Source organism: Vitis vinifera, chromosome 7, assembly GCF_030704535.1.
Source record: "Vitis vinifera cultivar Pinot Noir 40024 chromosome 7, ASM3070453v1".
Lineage (NCBI taxonomy): Eukaryota > Viridiplantae > Streptophyta > Magnoliopsida > Vitales > Vitaceae > Vitis > Vitis vinifera.
The window spans coordinates 14,643,543-14,669,582 of record NC_081811.1 but is presented as its reverse complement, the minus strand read 5'-3'; the positions used below and the strand labels follow the sequence as shown (position 1 = coordinate 14,669,582).

The 26,040-nt window shown below is 34.0% G+C and overlaps 2 protein-coding genes and 1 long non-coding RNA gene across 3 annotated transcripts; 1 reads left to right on the top strand and 2 right to left on the bottom strand.

Moving 5' to 3' along the window:
* Positions 1-14,666: 14,666 nt before the first annotated feature.
* Positions 14,667-17,598, bottom strand: LOC132254040 (uncharacterized). The gene is made up of 2 exons (XR_009465962.1): positions 17,423-17,598; positions 14,667-14,936 (listed from the first exon to the last, which is right to left on the bottom strand). It is a non-coding gene; the product is annotated as an uncharacterized LOC132254040 (long non-coding RNA).
* A 518-nt stretch (positions 17,599-18,116) lies between these two features.
* Positions 18,117-20,452, top strand: LOC104879888 (G-type lectin S-receptor-like serine/threonine-protein kinase B120). The gene is made up of 4 exons (XM_010654309.3): positions 18,117-19,395; positions 19,600-19,713; positions 19,799-19,998; positions 20,121-20,452. Exons 1-4 carry the CDS (start codon positions 18,921-18,923, stop codon positions 20,406-20,408), a joined length of 1,077 nt encoding a protein of 358 aa, XP_010652611.1. The 5' UTR covers positions 18,117-18,920; the 3' UTR covers positions 20,409-20,452.
* Positions 20,453-21,076: 624 nt separating this feature from the next.
* Positions 21,077-25,776, bottom strand: LOC104879889 (uncharacterized). The gene is made up of 12 exons (XM_059737702.1): positions 25,702-25,776; positions 25,400-25,612; positions 25,233-25,325; positions 24,955-25,068; positions 24,481-24,858; positions 23,953-24,180; positions 23,635-23,879; positions 23,359-23,538; positions 23,165-23,269; positions 23,024-23,093; positions 22,419-22,492; positions 21,077-21,310 (listed from the first exon to the last, which is right to left on the bottom strand). Exons 1-12 carry the CDS (start codon positions 25,774-25,776, stop codon positions 21,307-21,309), a joined length of 1,779 nt encoding a protein of 592 aa, XP_059593685.1. The 3' UTR covers positions 21,077-21,306.
* Between the last annotated feature and the right edge of the window lie 264 nt (positions 25,777-26,040).

Genomic DNA, 26,040 nt, shown 5'->3' with positions numbered 1-26,040 from the left:
AAAATTCATTATTTTCTAGTAAAAGCAAGTAAAAATAATTTTTGTACCCAAATTGAAATTTTGTAATAAATTCTTTTGATACAATAAGTGTAAATAGCTTTTTTAAAAATTGAATACAACTGAAATTGAGAAAATAAATTGATTATTTTTTATAAGTAAAAAAATTGAAATCATTAATTCAAAATCATTTTTAATAAAATCCTTTGAAATTTATTTAAAACTTTTTTTAATATCTTTTATTTATTTAATTCAATAAATCATTTTGCATAATTCTCTTATTATTTATTTTGTGTATTTTGTAATTAGATTCCATCATTGTTTTTGTGCATATTAATTTTCACCATGACTTGTATATTGATTATTTTTCTTGATATCCATAATTAATTAATCAATTGCCACAATTTCCTCAATTCATTTAGTAGAGGTCGTATGTATACGGGCTTAGAGGGGTGCTATGGCTCACCATCGTACCTTCCCAATGAGTAACCTGACCCCCAAACCTAGACTCGGTTTTTAATAGACCCGGTTTTTCCTTTAGGAGTCACACTTAGGGTTTTTCTTTCTTATTTTGTTTTTCCCTTTAAAAATAAAACAAAAATAAGCGGCGACTCCAAGTCTTTTTCTAAAAATCAAATTTTCACCCAACAAAATAAAAAAAACGAGTTTTCGCCATCAAGTGGGAACGCATTGAGCAAAATGTGGGGTCCATAAAATGGCGACTCCACTGGGGAATCATTTTAGAGGGTCAAACTTGAACTCGAGTTGAGGGAAATGTGACATTTGATTGGTCGATCAATGGATACCCCTATTTATGTGTTTTTGTATGATTGAGTGTTGATTACACGTTGAGAACTTTGATATGTTTATTCGTGAGGCATGTTTAGTTATTATTGTTCATTGGAGATGTTCACATATTGATTACATCGATTGATTCTCTTACCTACTTTAGCATAGTTACTCTTCTTGTTGTATGATTGTCTTATTTTCCTTGACATGCTATTCTCATTTTTGTATATCTTATTCATATTGGCATGATTGATTCTCTTTATTGTATATTATTTTGTTTATCTCGACATATTGTTTATTCTTGTTATATACTTATCTTGCTTATCATATTCTTGCCTAACTTGTGTGTAGATATGAGTGATATACCTGTTATTTGCATGACTGCTTGGTGCATAACTGCTATTCTTCTATGTGATGCATGTATTGCTTGTCTATGCGAGACACACATCTATTCCCTTACCTCCAACTCCCTAGTCTCGGTTGACCTTGTTTCACTTGATCTTGTATTTGATATGAGACTTGTCACTTTGTTTGCTCTTCGATCGAGCTAGCGGTTAGGAGTAGGGTTTAGTAACGGGCTATATCAATGTTTGGAAGCATTTTGGAGGAGGCCAACACGTTGATGCTGATGGGAGTCCAATCTTTGAAGACTTGTATAGCCCAGAGCTAGGTTTCATGGATATTTGTGTGATCAGTGTGTTTCTTTTTTCTACTTTAGCTTCATAGGATTTTCGAATGCACCCACACCGTCATTGCGCACTCTAGCGGACCATTGAGAGTTGAGAGTTTTGAGAGGTTTCACCATAAAAAAAACCCCTGGGATGTCGAGGTAGTGCATGTGTGGAGGTGATGACCACCTTGCATGGAAGTGTCCTGTCTCTTCGGAGGCGTGCAAAGGGTTGCGTACCATCGGAGGGTATGATCGCTTCTGCTAGGGATCTTTTAAAGTCCACCCATATCCATTTAGAGCCACCTTGACCTCGTAGGTTGAACCGTAGATCCTCCGATTAGGACTCCCTTCATACACGTGGGTGCATCTGAGGGCCTTCAGAGCCTCTTTGATCATAGGTAGGATTCAATATTCCTTCTTTTAGTCTCCAGTTAAGAGTGTACAAAGATCAGTATGGGTTTGAGTTACAGTCGGACAACCCTTCTACACTTTGATGCCTTGCTCATTCTAGTTCAGACTAGCATTTCTTCCATGTTTTCCATGTGCATATCATATCTCGTGCTTCATGCTCTTCAAGATTGGTTCTTCATTCTCGGTGTGGATTTACCATCTTGGGTTAGAGTAGAGGGGAGCTTAGTTCGATTTTTCAAGAGATCAGGCATAGATCAGCAGACTATCATAGTTGATTAGTTCACGAATGCCATGGATTCTATTTAGGTATCTTGTGTTTCATGCTCTTCAGGATTGGTTCTTCATTCTTAGTGTGGATTTGTCATCTTGGGTCAGAGTAGAAGGAAGATTAGTTTGCTTTTCCGAGAGATCAAACATGGATCAGCGGGTTGTCACAATTGATCAGTTCATGACTGCCATGGCTTCTATTTAGGAGGTCTTGGCTAGTCTCAGGCGGGAGATAGACAGTCAACAGATTAGATAGCCCATAGTTCAGAATGAGATGCCTTATGACAACCACCTTCACTACTACCACCTGTTTCGACAATATCATAGGCTCCACCCTATATATTACATGGTCATTCTGAGGTTGCCCCGGTTGTAGTAGTCCAGACCACAGTCCTTGAGGATACTTATGCATGTATGGATCATATTGAATAGTGTATCAGGCAGTTGAGAGTATTTGACAGTTCATCGACTTGGGATGATCTTGATAGTATACCAGTGGCCAGTCTACCGGCCAAGTTCAAGATGCTTGACATTAAGAGGTACATGGGCATTGGTTGTCCATGTATTCATCTTCGACTCTATAGTACTGTGAAGAGGGCCCATGGGTTAGACGAGTCATAGATGATCACCATGTTTCCTTTATCTCTGAGTAGCGCAGCCCAGCATTAGTTCGCATCTTTGGAGTCCTCACGACGCAAGTCATGGGATGACCTAGCTTAGGAGTTTCTTTGACAGTTTTCATTTAGTACTGTCGTAGATGTGTCGAGGAGAGAGCTTGAGGGTTTCAGACAAAGATTAGATGAGTTCATTTCTTCCTTCATCTCCCGCTGGTGGGGGAAGATAGTAGAGATTGTTGATTGACCATTATAGAGAGGTGACTTTAGTCTTGAGGGTCATAAGAGGATTGATTAAAGATCCTATAGGGAAGTTCAGACCCAACTGGAGCGGACCTTATTTCATCAGGAACTTGACCCTAGAGGGCACTACATGGTTGATGGATTTAGATGGAAACCAATTCTTGGAGCCGACCAATGTGGATCAGCTAAAGAGGTACTATGTTTGAGACCATGGTCGTAGGATGGGTGATCATCATTTCGGTAAGCCATATACCTTGTTATTCCCTTTTGATATATAGTCCGTTGCTAGCCCATTGAGTCTCGCATGCATATTACAGTCTTTCTTTCTTATCGCCTTGCTCACATTTTTCACACTAGGATAAGGGCCCTTTAGTGTATGCATTCATTGTTTGGGAGTTCCATGAGCCTTAGACCTAGGGGCGCATACTTCTCATTATCTTTCCTTATCACTGCATCACTGCATTCCATTGTATCTCATTGGTTGTGTTCTTCATCTATTCTTTTTTTATTCTATCTACTACTTGTTTTGATTCATATTCTTTCCACCCTGAGTGGTGATCCTCCTCAGTTCATTACACGGAGGGTAGTCACATCATTACCACTGTCTATCCCACGGACACTAGTTCAGAGATTCTTAGTTTGAGAAGGTCATCTTGTCAGAGAGAGTTTTTGTTACCTTAGCGCTCGAGAGTGTGTCTATCCATTATTGATATCATCTTTGGGGCTTATTTTGTTCATATTCAAGGTGTGTACATTTGTATATATGTAAAAAAAAATGAAAAGAAAAAAAATGATGAAAAAAAATGAAATGAAAAAAAATGATGAAAAAATTGAAAAAAAAAATGAATGAAAAAAATGAAAAAAAAAAACTGCATGTGTGTATTATTTTCTATCATTGAGTGTGTATATTGATGTTCGAGGGTCACTTAATTGAGTATGTTTGTTGATGGGAGTTCGTGTGTGAGCTTTCCGAGACCCTCCATGCTTTGTATTCATTTTTATTGTATATTTTGAGAAGGAGATGAGTGACCTTCTCTTAGAAGCTCTAGGTCATTGTCATTGCATCATTACGTTCATTGTTGATGTGAGTTCACTCCATGTCTGATTTGAGTTGATCACTACTCCTCTTTGTGTTATTTGTTTCATCATCATCCTCGTTTTTGCTTCTCATTCATCATTTTCACTTCACGTCTTATTCTTTTCTTACAACAACCCATCTCGGGTTTGACACTCTCTTCGCATCATCATTACACATATCAATATCAGTTCCTTTTGCTTCTTTTGTCTCCTCATCAACATCATATTCACATTAGGCATTCTCAGGTCTATGGCTCATAGGATTCACTATACATGTTGCATTTCATATATGAGGGCATGGGTTTTTTATCATTGGGTATTTGAGCCTAGTTTTCCTTCATTTCTATCACCCTATCACCTTGGCCTACATTACGTTCCGTGTCTTAAGACCGCCCTGAGGCCATGGGATCAAATGTCATCTTCAACAGCCTCTACTTGGACAAGTGTTTGAGATCTGGTTGATATTTGGATGTCGTCATGCTTCTTCTTCTGGGAGTCGCATCTTTGATGTTTAGATCTGATTCAGTTGTGTTTAGATTACCGGGATCATGCATTTGATGATGGATGATTTGATGTCACCTAATTTTCTAACTATCACATATTCGATGTCATACAGGGGCATATTCCGTCTCGGGCGAGATTTACAGATCTTCACAGAGTTGCATGCTCATCTCCACTTGCAAGATGTACGCTGAGATGATGGTCTATTTGCTATTTTTATGATGATCCCTTAGTGGAGCCTATGTGGAGCCATTCATCCAGACCCACATTTCTCGATATTTGGTTGTTGTCATGCTTTTTATTCCAAGAAACGTTCCCTAGATGTTTGGATTTGATTTGGATCATGGAGATCGCATGTTCGATGATGGATGATTCCATGTCACCTGATTTCTGACCTATCGTACATTCGATGCCATACTATGGCATATTTTCGTCATGGATGAGAGTTATATATCTTCATGGAGCTGTGTGATCACTCCCACTTACGGGATAATCATCGAGACGATGACCTGTTCACTATTTTTAAGATGATTCCTCAGTGAAGCCTCCTTAGAGACATCCAGCTAGGCCTGCACTTCTCGGCACTTAGATGCCATCATGCTTCTCCATCTGAGAAGTACATCTTAGATCTGTGGCTATGATTCAGTTATGGGGTTTGGATGACCAGGATTGCATAGTTGATGATTGATGATTTCATGTCATTTGATTTTTCTGACCTGTCACACATTCGATGCCATACTGGGGCATATTCGCCCTGTCGGTCGAGATTTGTAGATCCCCACTTATTCGTATGATCATCCCTAGTTATGATATATGCGCCAGGTTGATGATTCCATTTCATTTTATCGTGATTCTCTATTGGAGCCTTTATTGAGTCTTTCAGTCAGGCTCATATTTTCCGATATTGTCGTGATTCTTGGGTGAAGTTACTCCAGGCGCATAGGTTCCCACAACACCATTTCAGTGGAGTACATGTCAGATCTTTTATGCATCCCCATGGAGTTATTCTTGAGTTATCAGGACAGATCAGGTACATCTAATGCCATGCTGGGGCATATTCCTTCCTTTAGCTATGGAGATGATCCTTCTCTCACGGATCTATTATAGTTTTCATCACTCGGCCGAGAGATACTGTATTTGCTTTACTGGTCACTATTCTTGTGATTTTCATCGAAATGAGCTTTCGATGGAGCATGACATTCAGGTTGTGATTGTCCCGCTATCCATGACTCCGCAGTAGATTGTTTTGATGAGATCATGGTAGTTACCCTAGCGGATTATTCTCTTAAGACTCCCTAGTGGATTACCCATTTGAGATGACGATGGATTCCTCCAGCAGAGCATTTCAAGATAGAGACGTCTGACTCATTGTGACATCTCGTTAAGCCTCGTGATCCAGACGGATGGGTTGCACGACTATGTTTATAGTCGATTTGATCATTCCAACTCGCTAGCAAAGCATCTCTTGAGGCTCATGGAGTCTCTTTTATACCTTGTCAGAGGATGGAGAGTTGTGGCGGCATGCTACACTAGGGCATATTCCCTCCCCCCCCCCCCCTCCTCATCGTTTCCTTGTCGTTTGGAGTTCAGAGTTGCCATCCATTCTCGGATACGATGTACAGAGTCGTCCATTTTCAACTTGGCGTTCAGAGCCACCATGTCTTCTCAGTCACGACGTTTAAAGTCGTCTTTCTCAGCCTGACATTCCTAGTTATTAGTCTAGTTGGGCATTCAAATCCGTTGTTTCTGCTTGGCATTCATAGCTATTATTTTTAGTTTGGTGTTCAAAGCCACCACCTCTTTTCAATTTGGCCTTCAGAGTCGTATTTTCATTTTGGCATTTAATGACACCATCTTTCTTTATTTTGGCATTCAGAGTCGCATATTTAGTTTGGCGTTCAAAGCCGCATTTTCATTTCGGCATTCAGAGCCACATATTTATTTTGGCGTTCAGATTCGTATCTTCAGTTTGGTGTTCAGAGTCGTATTTTCATTTCGACGTCAAAGCTACCACCTTTTTCGTTTGGTGTTTAGAGTTGTTGTTCATTTTCCATTTGGCGTTGAGAGCCACATTTTCATTTTGACATTCAGATGCTTGTTGTTTTGTTCGACGTTCAGAGCCACATCTTTATTTCGGCGTTCAGGAGCCGCATCTTAGTATCGGCGTTCAGAGTCGCATTCTCAATATCGGCGTTCAAAGTTGCATTCTCAGTTTTGGCATTTAGAGCCATCATCGATTTTCAGTTTGATGTTCAGAGTCGTATTTTTAGTTTCGGCGTTCAGAGACATCACTTCTTGGTATCGGCGTTCAGAGCCATCTTCATCGCATTTTCAGTTTCAGCGTTCAGAGCCATCATTGTCGTTTCTCAGTTTCGGCATTTAGAGCCCTCATTGTCGCTTCTCAGTTTCGGCATTCAAAACCATCATCACTTCTTATTTTAACGTTTAGAGTCACATTCTCAATTTCGACGTTCAGAGCCATCATCACTTCCCAGTTTGACGTTTAGAGTCACATTCTCAGTTTTGGCGTTCAGAGCCATCATCGGTTTTTAGTTTGATGTTCAGAGTTGTATTTTCAATTTCAGCGTTCAAAGCCATCACCGTTTCTTAGTTTCGGCACTCAAATCCATCCTCGTCGCATTTTCAGTTTCGGCGTTCAGAGCCATCATTGTCGCTTCTCAGTTTTGGCGTTCAAAGCCATCATTGCTTCTCAGTTTGACATTCAGAGTCGTATTCTCAGTTCCGGCGTTCAGAGCCATCATCACTTCCCAGTTTGACGTTCAAAGTCGCATTCTCAGTTTTGGCATTCAGAGCCATCATCAGTTTTCAGCTTGATGTTCAGAGTCGTATTTTCAGTTTCGGGGTTCAGAGTCATCATCATTCCTTCTCAATTTCACATTCAGGGATGTCAGTTCTCAATTTAGTGTTCAAAGCCATGCTTTCAGTTTGGTGTTTAGAGCCTCATCTCTGGTTTGGCGTTTAGAGCCATCATCCTATCATGATCGGGCATTCATTGCCACATTTTCCACGTTTAGAGCTACGTTCCTAGCATTCAGGACTGTCAGTTAAGTTTGGACATTTAGAGCTTCGTCTTTAGTATTTAGTGTTATTAGTTTTTTTAGTTTGGCATTCAGAGCCATGTCTTCAGTTTGGTATTCAGAGTTATCATGTCTTTCTTCAGTTAGGCGTTCAAATCCACCATATCTCTTTCAATTCGGTGTTTAGAGTTGCATTTTCATTTTGGCATTCAGAGTCGTTGTTTGTTTCAGTTTCACATTTAAAGTTGTGCTTGTAGTTTGACATTCAGAGCCATTATTTAGCTTGGAATTCAGAGCTGTCATAAGAGCCATCGTATGTTTAGTTTGGCGTTCAGAGCTATCATTCACAATTTTGCATTCAGAGCCATTGTTCACACTCAGCGTTCAGAGCCACCACATCTCCACAGTTTGGAGTCTAAAAGTCATCATTCATAGTCAGGCATTCTGAGCCGTTGGTCAGCTTGGCATTCAGAACCATTATATCTTCAGCTCGACATTTAGAGCCATTAGTTAGCTTGGCATTCAGAGCCATCATATTTTTAGTTCAGCATTTAGAGCCATTGGTCAGCTTGGCATTTATATGCCACCATATTTCTTCAGTTTGGCATTTAGAGCCACCATTTTCCTTTAGTTCAGCGTTCGGAGCCGCATTCCTAGCATTTAAAGTTGTCATTCTCTTTTAGTTTGGTGCTCAAAGCCACATTGCTAGCATTTAGGGTTGTCATTTTCTTTTAGTTTAGCATTCACAGTCATTTTCTTCACTTTAGATGTTTAAAGCCCTGAGCTTGCAACCTAGAGTCGTTCTTTCAATTTAGAGCCCTGAGCTCACGACCTAAAGTCGTTCATTTCATCTATGACCCAGAGTGATTCTTAGCATTTAAAGCCCTGAGCTCACGACCCAGAGTCGTTCTTCTTATTCATGACCCAGAGTCATTCTTTCCATTTGGAGCCCTGAGCTCATGACCTAGAGTCGTTCTTCTTATTCATGACCCAGAGTCATTCTTTCCATTTGGAGCCCTGAGCTCATGACCTAGAGTCATTTTTCTCATTTAAGACCTAGAGTCTTTCCAATCTTGAGCTGAGCCTTCATCATTTGGTCACCCATGAGTGGCATGACTTGGAGTTTGTGTATCGCATTCTCTTTCTAGTTGATCAGTCATAGAGCCTGGAGCTCATAGCCCTAAGCTATTCACCTAGCCCTGAGCCATTCATTGTAACCCTGAGCTACTCATTACGTCATGACCCAGAGTCATTCATGGCATTTTGAGCCATGACCTCACGACCCAGAGTCATTCCTATTCTTCACATCCCTGAGATGTTTCATTTTCATCATTCTAGCCACCTATGAGTGGCCTCGACCCGGCACCACGAGCAAGAAAGCATCTTGATTGGCCATCCATTTAAAGCCTTGAGCTCACGACCCAAAGTCGTTCTTCTCATTTATGACCCAGAGTCATTCTTAGCATTCAGAGCCCTTAGCTCATGACCTAAAGTCATTCTTCTTATTTATGATCCAGAGTCATTCTTAGCATTTAGGGTCTGTTCACAATTCAGATCCATTTTCACCATTTAGGCATTCAAAATCACCATTTTTCTTCATAGGCGTTCAAAGTTGTCTTTTCCAGTTTTAGGCGTTCAAAGTTGTATTTATTAGCTTAAGGCATTTAGAGCCGTATTTTCCAGTTTTAGGAGTTCAAAGCCATCTCTTTTGGTTTTAGGCGTTCAGAGCCATGTCTTCAGTATAGGCGTTCAAGGTCATTTCTCCTAGTTTTAGGCATTTGGAGCCACTTTCATCAGTTTTAGGCATTCTGAGCCATCTCTATCAGTTTTAGGCGTTTAGAGCCATGTCTTCAATTTGACATTTAGAGTCATTATCTTCTTCATTTTGACATTTTAGATCCATCATCTTCTTTAGTTTAGCATTCAGAGTCATGTCTTCATTTTGGCATTCAGAGCCATTGTCCATTTAAGCGTTCAAAGCCATCATGTTCCTTTAGTTTTGGCGTTCGGAGCCGTTAGGCATACTCATTTAGACATTTAGAGACTCTTTGTTCTTGTTTTGGTTTAAGAGAGCCCATGTCATACTGGAACAAATTTGGAGGTCTTTCTTATTCTTCAGCAAAGTTCACTTCGTTTCGTTCGTGTATATACTCACTTTATTCATGAACTCTACCAAAGAGGGGCATATTTGTAGACCCCAAAATTTGTCTCAATTTTGTTTTTACATTAATTTTGAGCTCAATTTTAAATCCCGATTACATTTGTTATTTTAGGCCCACTCACCCTTTAATTTTTTGTTTTCATTATTTTGTAAAAAAAATTTTATCTTATTTTATTTTTATTTTATTTTTTTTACTTATTATTTTTATTTGTTATTATTATTATTATTATATTACATTATATTATATTATTTTTTTATTTTTTTTATTTTTTATTTTATTTTTTTCTCTCTCCTCTCTCTTCGTTTTTCTCCTCCACCTACCCTTACCCACCCACTTCTTCTCTCTCCTCCCATACTCCTCACCACCAACCACTTTTCATTTTTCCCTCAATTTTTTTCCCTCTCACTTTTCTCTCTCTTCCCTGAAACTCCCTTTCCCCCCCCCCCATCCCACCATTTTTCTTTTCCCTCAAATTTTTCCCTCCTTTTCTTCCCCAACTTCTCTACTACTCTTCCTCTCTTCCCCATTTTTTCTTCTCTTCCTCCTCCATTCTCTTTTTTTTTTCTTTTTTAGTTTTTCTCCTCCCGTTTTCTCAAGAGGGTCGGACCCCCATTTTTATTTTTTATCGAGAAGATCATCGGTCGGGCACTGTCGGCGAGCCCCAGTCGGCTGACGACCTCCTCCCTTTTCTCTCATTCTCTCACTTCCCGTATCACTCATTTTCCATTATTATTATTATTATTATTATTATTATTATTATTATTATTATTATTATCATCATTATTATTGTTATTATTATTGTTATTATTATTATTTTTATTGTTATTGTTGTTATTTTATTTTATTTTAATAGTAATTGTTGTTTGTGAAATTTGGATTGTTGAATTAATATGAAATTTGGGGTTAATTTGTTGTGGGTAGATTAATACGTAATTTGATTTTATTTATTGTTAGTGAATTAATTTGAAATTTGTTAATTTGGGTTTGTGGGTATATTGTAATTGGTGATTAATTTGGGGATATTTGGATTATATCGATTGCATATTGTTTATTTGAACTTGGGTCTATTGTTAAGTTGTTATTTGTTTAGGCTTATTGGATTGGGCTTGAAATATTGTTTCTCTTGACCATGTATTTTGTTTTATGTGGGCTTGTTAATTGATGTGAATTTTAGGACCCATAATGTTGGTGGGATTTATTGGATTATTTGAATATTTGATATGGGCTTGGCCAATTTGAATTGTTTAATTTGGACATGGGACAATTGTGATGTATATTAAACTAAGCTTAAATTATGAAATATTATATTTAGGTCTAGTAGAATTTATTTTAATTTATCTCATTTTAGGTTTGGTTGATTGTGTTTGTATTTTTTGTTATTAATTTAGATGTTCTGGGTTAAGACCTATGGTAATTTGGACTCATTTTAATTGACGAAATTTATGGGACTAATTTGAAATTAGAATTTGGGTTTGAATATTTGTTTAGGATTTTATACATCTCTGGATATTTACATTTGTGTTATTTTTTGTTTTTGCATAGACCCATTCTACAATCTTGTTGGCTGAGTACAAATTGATGACACGTGGAGCTTGTCGTAAGTTTATTTGGGTACATATTTTATTTCCCACTTTTATTTGGTTTTATTTTAATTAATTCTTGTAAATATTTGTTCGTATATATTTATTGAGTGTGTACAAAATTGAACAGCGAACAAATTAGAAATTTTGTTTAAATGAGAGAAAGAATTCAGTAAATATGTTCTAATAAAATACTAATTTTAAAATGTTCTTTTTAATAAAAGAAAGTTTTTTTTTCATTATTTATAAAAATTCAGAAAAATGCATTTAGAAAAATCCAAAAAATTGTTTTTAATAGAATTCGAAAAATTGTTTTTAATGACATTGTTCAAAAATTTCTTTGTTTAATAAAAATTGTCCAAAAATTGTTTTGTAAATAAAGTTGTTCCAAAAATTAATTTTTAATAAAATTGTCTAAAAATATTTTTTCAAATGAATTTTTTTTCCTTAATTAAAATGGGATTAAAAGCGTTTCAGAAATAGAGAATTTAAATCTTTGTTTTTCTTTTTAATTAAAATTTCTTTTGCAATTAAAGTTATGTTATTTTAAATAATTTATAAAAATCAATCTTTTAAATGAAAATGAATCTAAATACTTTTGTAAATAAAATTGTAAAAATTCATTATTTTCTAGTAAAAGCAAGTAAAAATAATTTTTGTACGCAAATTGAAATTTTGTAATAAATTCTTTTGATACAATAAGTGTAAATAGCTTTTTTTAAAATTGAATACAATTGAAATTGAGAAAATAAATTGATTCTTTTTTATAAGTAAATAAATGGAAATCATTAATTTAAAATCATTTTTAATAAAATCCTTTGAAATTTCTTTACAACTTTTTTTAATATCTTTTATTTATTTAATTCAATAAATCATTTTGCATAATTCTCTTATTATTTATTTTGTGTATTTTTGTAATTAGATTCCATCATTGTTTTTGTGCATATTAATTTTCACCATGACTTGTATATTGATTATTTTTTTGGTATCCATAATTAATTAATTAATTGTCACAATTTCCTCAATTCGTTTAGTAGAGGTCGTACGTATATGGGCTTAAAGGGGTGCTATGACTCACCACCGTACCTTCCCAATGAGTAACTTGACCCCCAGACCCAGACTCGGTTTTTCTATGATATGTTTTTTCCTTCAGGAGTCACACTTAGGGTTTTTCTTTCTTATTTTGTTTTTCTCTTTAAAAATAAAAGAAAAATAAGTGGCGACTCCAAGTCTTTTTCTAAAAATCAAATTTTTACCAAACAAAATAAAAAAGCGAGTTTTCGCCATCGAGTGGGAACGCATCGAGCAAAATGTGGGGTCCACACACCCCTTTTCAACTTTTTTCAGCATGGATGATGGAAAACACTTCATTTGAATGTTTGATTATAGTCTACCTCTTGCCATAGACTCGTCATCATATTGTAACACTCGATAATCGATCAGCTACCCTGTTTTGTAATGGAGATTTTAATATTCAATTCACAAATTCAGGCAGCATCCCGTATTTTTTAGTTCCTTTGCCAAACGGTTTCCCAAATTGCATGTTCTATTGATTTCAGGTAACATTGAATTCCATAACTATGACATAATCATAGAATCTTCTTTGTCCCAAACAATAAATTGTAGATCTTCAGGTTTTGGGCCTGTTCCAGTGAGATGACTCAGTTTTCCCCTACCCTTTAAAAACATCCTCACTAGTTGTGACCACTGTAGATAATTCCTTCTTGTTTAGCGGTATGCAATCTGAATATTATGAAGTTCTCTAGTCATATGGTTTTGGGATGCTTCCATGGGTGACTCTGTAATATTGATTAATGGGGCTGGTATGATTTCTGACATATCCAATATTGAAAAATCCAAAAACAGATTGATTAGATTCTGAAAAAATAAGAGAGCCGAAAAAGCAAAAGACAATAGAGTACATTTATGGTGATTAAGGCCCAAGAATGAATTTAGACAGGTTATCAATGACAATGAATCCCAGAGAGCAAATTGCTTTGATACCATGATGTGAGAAATTCTAATTCAAGAATAAAACAAATAGTACATATTTATGTGGTAACATAATCCTATTCATAAAATTCAAAATATGATTGGAAACTGACTAGGTGTTTGTTTTTTGGCTGAATAGAAAAAGCCAAATATTTTGGCTTTTTCTATTAAGCCAAATATTTTGGCTTTTTCTATTAAGCCAAAAAACAAACACAACCTAATTCTTATCATTGGAAACTAACTCTAACCATCCCTGTAAATTAGAAGCACTCCTAATATATAGAAAGTTTGACTTATGATAGTTGTACCATAATTTCCTAAATTTAAGGACCTGATGTTCTTCAACACTTTATCATCCTTTCAAGGATCAGCACACATGGCAGAGAAGAGGTGACCTTGTACTGGCTGTCCAAAAGGTGGCATGGAACAAAAATAAAAGCGGTCAAGATGACATGAGAGACCCATTTGAAATCTGCTATCATGAACACCCTACACCCTCTTTTTTCTTATTTAAGAAAAAGAAAAACACTGAAATAGAAGTAGGAGCGTGCGTGTGAGTGTCAGCTCACATGGTAGAAAAGATGTGGCCCTTTTACTGTTTCTCCATTTAACTTAAAGGTTACACTGAACAAAAATAAGAAGTTTAGGATATCAAACACTAGCTACCCATTTGGAAAAAAATGACTGTTTCAAGTCCATTTGGCAGCCATTGCGGGACTAAAACAAAAAAATTATCTTACCCAATAAAATGGTACATGTTTAATAATTTATTTCAATTTGCACTACAAGGAAAAAGATATATGGTGACATTTATAATAAGTCACTATAAACATAGGGTGTCACTACAACATAGCGTCACCTTATCCACTGACACCATAGAGGGTATCAATTGGTGACGTATTTGGAAGTGACACCAAAGCAGATAAATGGTGACACATTCAAAAGAGACACCATATATTTTTAGTGATGCTTAATTTGATATAGAGTTGTATGAGATATATAAGATGTCATATTAAATGCATCATCTTTGAGTTATGGTGTCACATTAAATGTATCACCTTTAATTTATGGTGTCACATCATTGTAAATGATTATGGAAGATATGGTTGTTTTTTGTTGATTAGTTTGTAGATTTTTGTAATGCTTATTAATAAATAAGACTAACCTATGTAAATTGTCCATAAATATAATAATCATATTACATTTAACTTATATTTTCATAATGCTTATGAATTAATTTGTAACATATTACATCATCCAATAATATTTGTATATCAAATGTTCACAAAATGATAGTACATCAAACACATCAAACCCACCAAAACTAAAAAAGAAAAGTGAATACACATTAAAACATGATTTAGAAATGTTAAGCTTCCCAACATTCATGTATACTTGCATTTCATATGCATAAAACCGGCTAACCATAAAATGACACAAGAGTTGCATCCAAAAACCCAAAATTCTCAATTCCAAATAAAGTAACATTTATGTCCTATAATGTATGACATAAGAGTCATATCTAAAAACCTAAATCTTGTTGCCTCTTTCTCCTTTCTTTTTATTCTTCATATTGTCCTCCCAAGAGTGTATACCTGCATTTCATTGTTTAATGAGTTTTAGAGTACTTATTGAAAATAAAAATGTGATGTTATAAACAATAAACAAATCTAAGTACTAATGTTTTCTTTTTCTTTTTTCTTTTTCTCATTTTGGTATAAAAATAATTCGTAAAGAATAAGTAATGTTATACAATATCAATGGAAAATTCAATCATATAACAACTAAGGGACTTACCATGAATGATCACGATACATCAATATGATTCATGATTAGTTATAACACAAAAGTAATCTATTTTTCTCTAATTTCATCAAATTCTACTTGAGAATATGTTTTATTTGTCATCAAACTGAAATCAAATGAGAATAACATTAATATCACTATAATTGAAAGTATGAAATTATGTACAATTCATTAAACGAGTAAAATCTTTGATGCAATAACTATAAAATCAACAATTATTTCTTTAATGAATCTCATAACAAAGTAGTCATATTTGAACTCAGTATTATTTTTTTACTATTAAATTATTTTTAAACAAAATAACAATTATTAATATATTGGTTCATTTTTAAATACTTTCATAAGAATATATTTTAACTACAAGTTATTTTAATTTATCAAAAGATTTTTAGGAAATGAGCTATTATCCATTTATTATTTTCTTATTTTTCAAAAAATATTTTCAGTCATTTTATACACGTTTTCAACTACTAAAATTATTGTTTTTATAGAATAAACAAAGAAGCATACACTTCTTCTCCACTCACTAAGTCAACTATTACAATCACCATAATATTTTATTCACCTACCAATATCTCATTCCATTTAGATAACTCTCTCAACAAAATCATTTCTACAATACTTTTTACTCTCCTATGATATTGAATATTTTATTCCATTTAGGTGACTCTCAACACAAAGAAAAGTAGGAATGTCTTCTTAGGTTAACTAAACAAAGACTTTTTTTTTTACTTTACAATATGTATAAAAAAAAACAATTATTTATTACAAGAAATGTGGTAGAAAGGTCATTTCATTTTTAAAGAATTTTTTAGAATTTCTTAAACATTTACAAAAAATAGAATCTAACAGTTTTATTTCTAAAAAAATTGATCAATTCAAAAAAGAAAGAAGAATGTTATTTTTTAAGAAAAGTTAATAAACCACTTTATTCTTGAATTATCTAAACAAAACTTACTAAAAAATATTTTATCCCAAATTTATTTTCAAAACTTTCTTATTGAAAACTATCTCATATATAAATTATTTTATTATATAGAGAAATTCTTATTTTATTCTTTTTTTTAGAGAAAAATTCACTTGTTTATTAAATATCAAAGAAGTCTATTTTTATGTCTATTATATATATATATAAATTCTCTTATTTTCATACAAGAAATTTCCATTTATGCCTAAAATACTTTTAGAAAAATCATTGCCAACAAAATTTTATTTTTAAAATTATTTTCAACATTCTTATTTAAAAAAATTATCATTGGATTATTTTCAAAAAGGACAGTCCTAAAAAAATTAACCATTTATAACCTAATTTAAACTCAAAAATTATCCCCAATATTATTTTATATTCCTAAATTATTTTCAAACAAAATAACAATTATTAATATTTTGATTCATTTTTAAATACTTTCACAAAAATATATTTTAACCACATATTATTTTAATTTATCAAAATATTTTTAGGAAATGAGTTATTTTCCATTTATTACTATCCTATTTTTCAAAACATATTTTCAGGCATTTCATTCACATTTTAAAATTTCAAATACTAAAATTATTGTTTTTATAAAACAACAAAGCATGTAAATTTCAACTACTAAAATTATTGTTTTTATAGAATAAACAAAGCAACATACACTTATCTTCCATTTACTAATTCAACTATTACAATCACCCCAATATTTTGTTCACCTACCAATAATTCATTCCATGTAGGTGACTCTAAAAAAAAAAAGTCATATTTATAATACCCTTTACGACTCTGATACCCAATATTCTATTCTATTTAGGTGACTCAATACAAAGAAAGTGGGAATGTTTTCTTAGGTTAACCGAAGAAAACCCTAAATAACTTAAGTGCTTTTGGATTAATTGAGTATCATCTTGTAGTAGATGTCAATCTCTATTGTTAGACTTCACCAAAAAGCTCCTAGCACGGTGGAAAAAAGTATCAAATATAGTCAAGTCTTCAATAAAATACTATTTTATGCGAAAAATTACTACAAACTAGTGTATCTCTCATTCTCAATTAGACAAAATTTTTAAAAATAATTCATTTTTCTTGTTTTCATTTGTTTTGGGGCTTATTAGCAATGAAACAAAAAATATGTTAGAAAGTTAAACCTAGTTTTTACTTCCCTGGAACTCGATAAAAAACACCATTTACAAAACCCACATCATAGATATACTAAATCAAGAGATATAAAACAATTATACTAACAAAGGTTTTTGCATTAATAAAAAAAATGAAGATGGTAGATAAGAGATTTTGACTTACCCGAGATTTTACGAAGCAAAGAATATCAATTATGGGTGTGCCGACCATGGGTGTGAGAAGAAGGAGAAGAAAACGATGGTTAGGGTTAAGCAATAAGATCTTTTATATTAGTTAATGTATATATGGAAACAATGGACTTTTCATAAATTGTTCCTACTCACTATTTTTAAAAAGGGCCCATTAAGTAATAAAATTTAAAACTTTTTATTTCATATGGTGTCACTTCCAAAAAATGACACCATAAATATGAAATTAGCATCATCTAACTATCCTAATTGAAGATTTTTTATATGATGTGTCACCTTTATAAATTTTAAGTTCAATGGTGTCATTATTTTAAATGCGACACCATAAATAGTGACATCATATATTATTTTTGTAGTAGTGTTGGACCATAATTCTCATTCCTACTATATATTTATTTATATTTGGAATCATCAGTTGTAGCAGCCTTGCTTCATCTACAACCTAAACATGGTGATGGTGTTACAATGCAAAATTCACCAATCCTTCTTCAAACTTTTTTGAGTTTTCCCTTGACAATGCTGTGATGAAAAGTCCAAGAAAGCCCAATGAAAAGGAACAGAAATGCTCACCCTTCTCTCAACTCTCAACTGCTGGTCCCCACCCAAAATCTATGCCCATACTTTCCAAGCAATATCCTTAATTAGTCTGGTAGGCGAAGAAGACTGGGCTCCAAAAGGATGCTGTGAGATATCTGGAAGATCACCCATGACATTTTCAACGTACTGTGCGGTTGAAGGCCGAAAGATAAACACAAAGCAAGAAAGCATGGACATGAGAAACTTGGAATAGGAGAAATGGAAAGCAGCATGTGCCTTAGCAGTGCAATTTTGTCTCTGTGTTTGTCATGTATGTGGTTGGGAGTAGTGCCTTCCATTTCTGGTGCACAGACAGACACCATCAAACCTGGGGAAGAGCTTCAATTCTCGAAAAAATTACTGGTTTCTGCAAAAGGGACTTTTACTCTAGGCTTCTTCAGCCTGGAATCTGGCAGTTATTTAGGAATATGGTACACAACTGATGATTATCACAAGAAAGTTTGGGTTGCTAACAGAGACAAGGCTATATCCGGCACCGATGCAAATCTCACGCTGGATGCTGATGGCAAATTGATGATCACGCATAGTGGGGGTGATCCAATTGTCCTGAATTCCAATCAAGCAGCCAGAAACTCAACAGCTACTCTGCTTGATTCTGGAAATTTTGTTTTGGAAGAGTTCAATTCGGATGGATCTCTGAAGGAGAAACTATGGGCGAGTTTCGATAATCCTACAGACACCCTCCTGCCTGGGATGAAACTAGGCATCAACTTGAAAACCAGGCGAAACTGGTCACTTGCTTCATGGATAAGCGAACAAGTGCCTGCTCCTGGGACTTTTACCCTGGAATGGAATGGCACACAATTGGTGATGAAACGCCGAGGGGGCACCTATGAACCTTGAAAGATAGGAGCTTTGAGTTCATTCCTTGGTTGATGAGCTCTGATACTTTCAATAACATCTACAGTTTTAACAGTGTTTCGAATGCAAACGAGATTTACTTTAGCTATTCAGTTCCAGAAGGAGTTGTTTCAGACTGGGTATTGACCTCGGAAGGGGGACTTTTTTACACTAGTAGACCTGTATTTGTGCTGGACGATCAGTGCGCTAGGTATGAAGAATATCCAGGGTGTGCAGTGCAAAACCCACCCACTTGCAGGACTAGAAAAGACGGATTCATGAAGCAATCGGTTCTCATATCAGGATCACCATCATCAATAAAAGAAAAATCGAGCTTGGGCCTTAGGGATTGTAAGGCTTTATGCTGGAATGATTGTTCTTGTACTGCTTATAATAGTTTATACACTAACGGAACTGGATGTCGGTTTTGGAGTACAAAATTTGCACTAGTCCTCAAGGATGACGCAAATCAGGAGGAGCTCTATGTTTTATCCTCATCACGAGTTACGGGTAAGAGTCTCTCTGTATTTTTGCATTCCTGAAAGTAACCAAAGCAAAGTAGTTGATGAATCCAACATTTTTATTGAATTTACAACCCTAATAGGTGATCAAAAATTCAAAATACCATTAGAGGAGCTATATCAAGACCATAAAAGACCCTCTTTCACTCAGTTCTGCTCTAACCATAAAATTTATCAACTTCTATCTATGCAGGGAGCAGTTGGTGGATATGGGTCATTATTGCAGGAGTGGTACTTGTGGTCTTGTTGGTACTTGTGGTCTTGTTACTTACGGGCTCCTTATACTATTCAAGGAGAAAATTCAGAGGTAGTATTTTATTTGAACTTTTGTTGATGATAGTAATGCCATTTGTTAATGGGTTGGATTGAACTTGTGACTTGTGGTATAACAGGGGAGAGAGAAATGGAGGAAGCTGCGCTGCTTGAATTGACAACTTCAAACAGCTTTAGTGATTCAAAAGATGTTGAACATGATGGAAAGAGGGGGGCTCATGATCTTAAACTGTTCAGTTTTGATTCTATTGTGGCTGCCACGAATAACTTTTCATCTGAAAATAAACTTGGAGAGGGTGGTTTTGGCCCGGTTTATAAGGTAAATATTATTATTTCATTAATCCATGGCATGTAATAGGAATAGGACATTCTTTGTTTTAAGTACCCCAATTAAAGCTTCCTTTTGGATTGTGGATTGTGGATTGTGGATTATTTTTGCAGGGGAAATTACCTGAGGGGCAAGAAATAGCAGTGAAGAGACTTTCAAGGGGCTCCAACCAAGGATTGGTGGAGTTTAAAACTGAGATTAGACTGATCGTCAAACTCCAACACATGAATCTTGTTAGACTTTTGGGTTGCTACATCAAGGGAGAAGAAAAGATGTTAATCTATGAGTTCATGCCCAACAAAAGCTTGGACTTATTCCTCTTTGGTTTGAATACTTCCCTTTTTTCTTCCTTTTATCTGCATGACTTTTCCTTATGTTCTTACATGTCATCATCCAACTAGACACTTCACATGAATTAATTTTTTAAAACATATTTACCCCTAAATGTCTTCTTCTCTCTTCAACCAAACCCTAACACCAAAAACTTATGTTCTTTCTTATTCGTTCACAACCACAACCCATCACAAGGCGGGACGATCCATAAAAAATCTGGTAACTCACTATAAGAAAAAAGGGTAATAATGACGCTTTTTAGGCGTCAATAAATGTATACGATGACGCTTCTCGAAAGCGTCCTTTCCGCCTCTGTCAAGGAATGGGTGCAGGCAACCATGTCGCTTCTAGACAGCGTCATTGTTGATTGGTTTATATTAACACGTTAAAAACGTCATTATTGATCTACCTATGTTAACACTTACCATGTCGCTTCTAGACAGCGTCATTGTTGATTGGTTTATATTAACACGTTAAAAACGTCATTATTGATCTACCTATGTTAACACTTACACTAGCGCCAAGGAATGGCCAAAATATCATTTGTCTATTTCGACACTAAAAAAAGTGTCATCTTATGTGGATAATAATATTGAAAATCCCCCTGTTGAAATGATATATTTTTGTATGGCCTGTTATATGTAATTTTGGTTGCATGATTATTTATAAAGTACCAAACAATAACTTCAATATTACATCTTCCAAAAGAAATTGAATAAATTTGGGAATAATATAATGATAAAGAACTAATGTCTACATAGTTAATTAATACGCAAATTTGTAAATGTATCAAAATATTTACAAGCATATTTTCCAACTTCAACATATATAAAACAAGTACACATGTACCAAAAAACAAGGTCTCCAAATTCCTTATCAAAAATAATATTACAAGAAGAAGCCAAAAGTATTTATAGCCAAAAGTATTTTTGTTGGTTGCATATCCACTCCTGAACTTGAAATCTTTTACCTGTATACATTTAAAAAAAATTAATAGAAGAAACAAATTATGTTTAGTTAATATACATGCAATGAAAGTTAAATCTAAATCTATAAATGGTCCATGAAAGAAGTGCAAATGAGAATAACTTGGTATTTAATGAGATGTTATGCTTCAATGAAGATGAAAAATTGTTTAATTTGATACTTGTTTATAAAATATTAAAATACTTTTTTAGTTCATTATTAAGTTAGAGGAAACAAGTTAGGCTTTCAATGGTATAAATTCTACAATATGGAATGTAATATAATATTTTCTTATCTATGTCTAACATATCAAACTCATTTCTCATAAATAAATATATGAATATACCAATAGGTATGGTTTATAATTAGTTTCAATCATAAATCATCATATCTAGTAATATAAGACATTTAATATTAACCATTTGCAAATGACTTAATTTCTTCTTACAACTTTCCTATATTACCAAATTTAGTTAACTAATAACATTCCATAAGGAAAAAAAGAGTATTAAACTAAAAATTAAAAGAGCATAACCAAGGCAATAGAAACCTACAAATCATTGGTTAAATGTCATAATAACAACCATTCTAAAACTTGCCTTTATTTTCAATTCCAAAATTATAACCCAAATATAATAATTAACCCTACACAAAAAAAGCTCTCTACCATCCCTCCATCCAACAACAACAACCTGTTGATGCAACAACAACCTTTCCAACAACAATAACTTCTCCATACAACAATAACAATTTCTCCATACAACAATAACAATTTCTCCATGTAATAACAACAACAACAATAACAATAACAATAACATTGATGATCGATGGTGATAATTATATTAGTAATAATTTGATTTGTTTAGTCCAAACATATAACAATAACAACTTCTCTATGCAACAACAACAATAATAATGACAACATTGATGATCATGATATAATAATTTGATTTATTGAGTTCACAAATTATATGCTTCTTCTCCATACAACAATAACAAAAATAACTTCTCCATGTAACAACATTGGTGATGATGTAATAATTTGATTTGTTATATTGAAATAGTTTATGTATAAAACTATTATATTCTATCACTATGGAGGAAAAAATTACTTATCATGAGATGAGAACTTCTGAGAATCGTCAAAATGTGATCTACAACTCTTACTGGACTGAAATGAGGGCATCTGCATACATAAGATGGTAAATTTAAAAAATTAGTCCATTCAAGACTTCATTAATAATGAAAATCAAGCATTATAGATGTTAATTTATACCTTCAAGCATGGGTAAGAATCAATTGAGTTGCCAACATAACCCACTCAGATCGTACTTCATTAAGCTCAACTTCACTATACGATTTTTTTCCTTTAAACTAATAATTAATTGTACATACATGATGATTAGTTAAGTTAACAAAAAATTACTAAAGTATAGAAACTAATAAAATTTATTAATGAGTACATACCTTTGTGGATAGGAGGCTTGGATCAACAATTATATCTTTCATGTATCTCATCACATAATAACCACACTCCACACTTCCTAGTTGTCTTGGGCACTATAGGCACACATATGAATTATGGTACCATAAAAACATTAATATCATGATGTTTTATGTCATTATTATCTAAGTGACAAAACATAAAACCATATTCAAATTTTAGGGTTGATATAAGTGGTCATATGATATATCTTACTCTAACCAAGTAACTTACCACTACTTTTACCCATGTCGGCTCCCTCTTTGATGATCTTTGTTTCTCTGGTGGATGAATTCGTAGTGCCCTACATGGAAAAGAAAATTAACATTTTAGATACTATGCACTATATTCAAGTATGGAAATGAAGACACTTACATGTTAACAATTTCCTTAAGATCATCACATGGTTGCTTTTGAATCGGATCAAGGTAGTACGCAGTCATTGTCCTCATATCCAATGCCACCAAGACCCAGTGGAAACTACAATAGTACATTAGATATTATTTACTAATTAGCATTGATTAAGCTATTTAACATTTAAAAAAAACTTAATATTTTTCATAACTTACTTAGGGTTATATGGAATAAAAATGTAGTCAGCACACTTTGCATGCATTAAACGATTTGCAATCAACCTTGACCTATTTTCCTTTGTTGTCTCACCCATTCCAGCTTTAGAGACTAAAGCTGGATTGATAAAAGCAAATCGTTCGGTGAGCCTTGCATCACTTAGCTTTTTCTGTAGGTGCCTGTTTAAATTCCACATACCTTGATAAGAAATTATATATATATATATATATATATATATAAATTAACACACATTAGCAAGTTATAAAATTATTTACCATATATAATATATGACACAATTAGCCGACACTTCCTTAAATGAAATTATCATATCCATGTCTTCTTTCATAAGGAAGGTCTTAAAACTCTCGCCAAATACATCATTTGGGACCTCCACACCTTGTGCTTTCCCCTCATTTAGCATGAGACCTACTAATGCATCAAAATTGTTGATATCTTGAGGGTTTTCACCAATTTTCAAGTCATTTTCTGTTGTTTTTTGTCTTTTCCCTTTTTGAGATCCCTATAAAAGAAAGCACCATGTTTTCAAATGATATACATATCTTTATAAAGTATTGCAAATGAAAATAACACACCTTAATGAATTTAGTACTCAAATTGACTAAATGGGTTGGCCATAAAACTTGGTAGCCCACTGCCGCTCCAACTGTTGTAGCTTGTCCAGGAATGGGAATAGGAAGCGGTGTATTTGACTCATAGGGAGCATCCAAAACAACTAGGTAGTTGGGACCACAATCCATTACAATTGTTCCACCAGCCACTGTATTTTCTCTGGTCCCTACTGCCAACTCACATTTTCTTGCCTTCAAAAGTAAATTAAATTGTTAATTTCAATATCAAAAAATAATCAATAAATGAAGTTTAAAGTGCATTGACTATGTTAGGGCTATATTTAAGACATAAAGTTACATATTTTACAAGTAATAGTTGTAGTGGAATAGAATATTACTAGTAGTAATTATACTGTAATAGAATCTACCTAAAATGTAAGTATCAATCTAACAAAAATAAAAGCAATTGGAAGAAATTATTTATGAAAATTATCTAGAAATTTGTGACAATTACGTCATTAAACTAGGAAATGTAAACTAAAAATAACACACCTTCATGTGTGGTTCTATTTTCATAGGTAAGGTCTCCTCCTCAACTTTACGAATTGGTTTCTCCACTACTTCTGGTAGAAGCAACAGTTTTGATTTCATGTTGGAACTACTCACATCGGATTGTGGTGTAGCAACTCCTATCTGAGATAGTCTCGCTAACACATCAGCCTCAAACTTAGCTTGACGTTCTTGAGTTGCTTTTAAAAAATCCCTCACAACACGTTCTGACATACTATTGAAATAGCGTCCAGGCGTGTAGTGCTTCCCTTTAGCTCGAACCCGACCAGTATACTCAGGAGTACCTAGTGCTTGAGAAAGTATGTCATTGCTCCCACTATAGCTTATGCCACTCTCTTGAGACTCTTTCATCAATTCATCCTAAAACAAAAGGAAGTTATGAAGTTAACTTTCAAATAGGTAAAACCAAATAAGGTGTTTAAAGATGTGATTTTTGGGTACAAAATGTCTACTTACTATTTTTTCCACTACCGGTAGGACCACATCATCATAGCTGCCATCTTTTTTTTGCATTGCCCTCTTCCAAAGTAAACTCCTATCAATGCTTTCTGTGGAGCCAGCTTCAATCATCTAATAGGAATGGAAAATTAAAGATAGTTATTAGATGACACATGTGGTTTTATTTCTATTTTTTTGTCAGAAAAGAAACAATTAAGAAACCCATATAAAATATTCCTTCATTACTTATACAATCATATAAAATTAAACCATAATAAGAACTAACAAAAACTTACCATCTCTTCTTCAAGTCCAGCATACCCTTTTCTACTTAGATGATGATTATATATATGCTTCTTTCTTCTCTGTTTTTGTGCTTCCCTATATTCCTACAAATTAAAATGGATGCTTAGTATATATATGTGGATGCATGTAGTATGTTTAATGTTAATTGTATTTGTACCTGGAATTTTTCAGACAACCTATTTTTCACAAAAATATTCCAATCTTCATCATCGATAAAATGATATCCAGCTGGTGGTTTCTTAAGAAGCTCTGGCTCATCTTTGAAAGGAAGAATATGTTTCACAGTCAACGTATTCTTAAAAGATCGAAAACATTTTCCCACTGTAAGCATACAATTCCTTCTGCTTTTCTTGTCTAATGTAAAAGCAATCTACAAATTATAAAGTCATTAGTTTCTCAAAATTTGAAAGAAATATAGAGATTGTAGAAAACTTATTTATGTTAAAAAAAAAAAGTAACCTCAATAGAGTCCCACAACTTATCCTTCAATTGTTCAGGGACATCTCGCCATGTGTTATATCTGATTGGTACCATCGTACGTGCCAATACACCTAAGTAGCTTGTTAGGTGCACAGAAGATTCTCCTACATAGATACCATCAGCATTGTACTTTATGACCAACTTTATCCCTCTATTCCTATTCCTTATAATCATGGATTTCCTTGTTGTCCCTCTATATTTTTTTTGTGAAAGGGTTTTCTCTTCCTTTGAATCCATGCCTATAACACATCAATGAGAAATGATAAGTATACCCATTAATTGCAAGTAAAATTGAATTTTTTATAACATGAACTCACA